This window comes from Rhinichthys klamathensis, unplaced genomic scaffold (genome assembly GCF_029890125.1).
Source record: "Rhinichthys klamathensis goyatoka isolate OS25496 unplaced genomic scaffold, OSU_Roscu_1.1 h1tg000336l_1, whole genome shotgun sequence".
Classification (NCBI taxonomy): Eukaryota; Metazoa; Chordata; class Actinopteri; order Cypriniformes; family Leuciscidae; genus Rhinichthys; species Rhinichthys klamathensis.
This window is the reverse complement of record NW_026606850.1, coordinates 384,350-388,316: the sequence shown is the minus strand read 5'-3', so window position 1 is coordinate 388,316 and position 3,967 is coordinate 384,350. Positions and strand designations below refer to the sequence as shown.

The window sequence follows — 3,967 nt, the reverse complement described above, 5'->3', positions numbered from 1 at the left end:
GTTTGCCGTCCTTCCTTGCCGTTTGCTTGCTCTGATTGGTTGTAGGTCTGTCCAATTGAGTGCAGAGTTTTTTCGGTTAAGGCACACCTCATAATCAATATGGAGCAAAATCAGACTCACATTCTGACTAGAATATGAGTATGATGAAGTCAGGCTAACTAAAACCATAAAGAAACATGAAAACACAGAGCAGCTCTCTGGTTTGAAAAAACAGAATCAGTCAAAGCATTAATTTCTCGATAATTACAGACTGAAACATCTAATTATTTAATTCAGTGATCTTTCTAATCAAATCCAAACCTGGGAAGTCCATAGCTATAACCCCAAAACAAACCTTGGGATTGTTTTTAGATTCGTTGTTGAGATGATCATACAGCCAGGGGTTGATGGCTTCTGCCAAATTTTTGGGGGTCTTAAATACATGCAATTTAGGCCAGCCTGTGCCACTTGAATAGATTAGAAAAACTTTATCAGCTCTTTCCTTTTCGTCTCTAGCCTTAGTCAGATGGCTTTTAATCTTTTCTTTCTTTCTTGTAACATCAGTTACTATATAGTCCTTATCTTCATCAGTTTCAGTTAGACTGATACCCAGCTCAAAGGCTTTTTTCTGAACAAATACAATCTTTCCTCTTACTTGCCCAATTGTTGGTATTTTTTCTAAAATCCAGCTAATGTCATTTTCAATCATATTTCCAATTAAATTTTGAACTGTGGCTTTAAAAAGATAAATGACAGGCTTAACTCTGACCAACACTGTCTCAGTATTATATTCAGATAAAAATGTCTTAATTGTGTCGAAAGCTTCCGGGAATGATGTATGTTGGTAAATCGGTCCATGCATAATTATTAATCCTAAGGCAGACACTCTCAAGTCGAAGTAGCGTATCCCAGCCTTTAGCTGGTCGTTTAGTGACCATGCCTGACATTCTGCTGCTGGTCCTCCGTGAAGAGCCAAGGAGTCATGGGTACCAGGAATAGTGAGCTCAGAAAGTAATGTTTCATCATTCAGAGATTTCATCCAGCCAATTTCATAATTTTTAGGGAGATTGAGTTGTGCCACGTCATTAAACACTTCTAGTTGACTACTCTTGAATATTACACAGTCCAGTCTGTGGAACAAAATCAGAATATCAGGTCAACAATACTTAACACGAGTTCTTCATACACAAACTAGTTGTGTGTGTGAGTGTGTGTGGGTAGAGGGGTAGATGGTGCAAGCAACAGCAAGATCATGAATTTAAATTCACAGGACGTATCAATATCACTGTAAAACCAAACAGTATATTTACACAATTAAATAGAGTTCACGGCACTCAAATAATACTGAAACTTGAAGTGGCTTGAATGACTGAAACAGAACTCAAACAGAAATAGTTATAGAACATTTCTAGATCCTAGAATGATAATTGAATAATAATTGTATAGTTAATTTAATCAATTAAGTGATGATTGATCATTAGTGATGAAGACCTGCTGTTAACAATCAGAATTACTGAAGGAAAGAGAAACACAAGAAATACAAGGTTTAAGGTCACCATGATGGAGATCAGCGCTTGCTTTAGTTGGGCTCTTGACCCTTGACGATTGAATACAAGATTTTCTTTGGCTGCTGTAATTGAGTGTTTATGTGACATTTGTTATGGCACATGTCAAGGAAAAGTATGATGATGACATTCATCACTTAAAGGGTAATTAATCCGGTGGACACATGAATATGTAAGGCCTGCTAATTTGATCCAATGCCGGCATTCAAATTAGCGGTGAAGGTCTCAACGCGCGTTCCGTCTCTTCCAATGGCAGAGGGATTTATAATTAAATGTAATACTTTTTATCTAATGTATTAACTCGTTTCATCTGACTCCATAGAATGAAAGTGTTTTAATGATATCTGTGCATCATTAAGTATACGTTAATGTTTGACTATTCGTTTTAACTCCAATGAAAATAAAGTCAAAGTCTGTTAGAATAATCAAATATAACAATTTATTATGTCAGGTAAATGTATTATAATAATTCCATAATCAATTGAAAGATAATCAATGCAAATCATCAAATGTTCTAGAACAAAGAGGAAAATCTTTTACCCGACATGAAATACATGAATGCTGAGTCTCGGCGACTCAGCATTCACGGGCTATCTGAGATACAGAAAGAGCCACGATCCCTTGCTGCCTTCCATTAAATAGCCAGACCTCATTTCATATGTAAACCTGTATTCACAGTGGAAATGTACTGGTAGGTAACCATTTGCTTAGTTGTAATTTGCATTCAAACAAAAGGCCAGAAGGTGTTAACTCCGAGACAAACCCTTCTGTGTGAAGGATATTTCTATATTCTTAATAACCTTATTACCTTTTGTTTTACTTCTTTTGGAATGAGACACTCGTACCAGCCACCCTGAGACCTTTAAAATGATACTAAACACAATCCTTAATGATACTCATTCACATTAAAACCATACATATATTCTTATGTGTGTTTTAGGTGATCTGTATGAAGGGGAAGGAGTGGGGGATGAGGGGAAGAAATGTAGATTAGGATGATTCAGAGGTGAGACCTTTGTCTCCGGGGAAGAGGGGGGAAGCCAAATGTTAATTTGCCAAGGTCCTTTGTCTCAATAGACCATGTGGTCAGATATTGTCTCTTCAACAAGTTTTACGGTCTTACAAATATGTACTGAAAGTGGGTGATATATGTAGTAGAATAGTAGCATAATTTTCTAATTTGGGTCCTCCTTGGTCGATAAAAGGCAGAAAATGACTTTTTAGTGCTTGCGGTTTGAAGACAGTACTCCCCATAGTGCATTGCAATGCTCAGTCCCGCAGGCCACTCCCACCTCTGCGCTACCGTCTGGAAATAACTTCACACAATTTCTAGTGAAGAGTTACTTTGCGAACTAATTATTGAATTACTCCTCGTTTTGTTTCGAAATGGTGTGCACTTGCATAGTACCGGCATGTTAAGCCAGCACAAGGAAAATACACAGAGTAAGTTCTCTGTTTAAGCAATTAAATATTTTATCTATTTTCACCATAAACATCTATCAAACATGTATCTTTATGTACAAATATATGGTTCAAAATCATAGCCTCCCAAAAGTGTTTAATAACTATTTTTTAATTAAATTTGATGTCCATTCATATCCAAACCGACAAGCAATGAATGTTCATCTTCCCTATTATCATACAAGTCTTGGTCAATTTTCCTTAAAATATAGAGGACCGTCACTTTGGAATACTATTCCTCGCTTTATTAAAACTAGCTCATCATTGTCAGTATTTAAGTCAAGCATGAAAAAACACTTGTGTGATTGTTAAAATTTCTATATATGTGTTGTCTTTAATTGTCTGTCGTTATTGTGACGATTGTTGTTATTTATTATAATAATTTGGTGTAGTATTACTTGAAAATCCAGAGGGGAGGTTTTACTATAAGCCCTTGGGGGTTTCTTACCTCTCCTGTATAATCCATATGTATTGTTTTAATATCTATTTGTTTTGTTCTTGTGCTAAATAAAAAAAAATAAAAAAAAGTTTTCATAGATTACCCAAAGATTTGGACTTGTGCAAAAAGTGGCTACGGGCTATCAATAACCCGAAGTTCGGAGAGGACACTAAAACATCTGACGGTGTGCAGTCTACATTTTAGGGATGGGACGGTATGAAAATTTCATATCACGATTATAGTGTCCAAAATTAGATGAAAATGTTCAAAAAGAACTGATGCTCACACTGAAAACATTTCAACAAGTTTTATATTTGAAAATCAACAAACAACAAATAAAACAAGCAGCTCTATGTACACTGTAAAAATGACTACAACTGAAAATGTTAAATCTAATCAATAAAATTGAGGCAACAAATGACAATCAATATTATTAATTAAATGTAACAAATTAGAATTGAGTAATAATTAACCAAATGAATTACTTAAAAGTTAACCATTTAAAATGAGTAAAATTTACACA

At 35.2% G+C, this 3,967-nt stretch overlaps 1 protein-coding gene across 1 annotated transcript; it reads right to left on the bottom strand.

The window, feature by feature from the left end:
- Positions 1 to 259: 259 nt before the first annotated feature.
- LOC130106297 (1-phosphatidylinositol phosphodiesterase-like) lies at positions 260 to 1,129 on the bottom strand (the record flags this gene model as incomplete). Its single annotated transcript, XM_056272366.1, has 1 exon — positions 260 to 1,129. A coding segment is annotated over one exon (870 nt), but the record flags the coding sequence as incomplete, so codon positions are not given.
- Between the last annotated feature and the right edge of the window lie 2,838 nt (positions 1,130 to 3,967).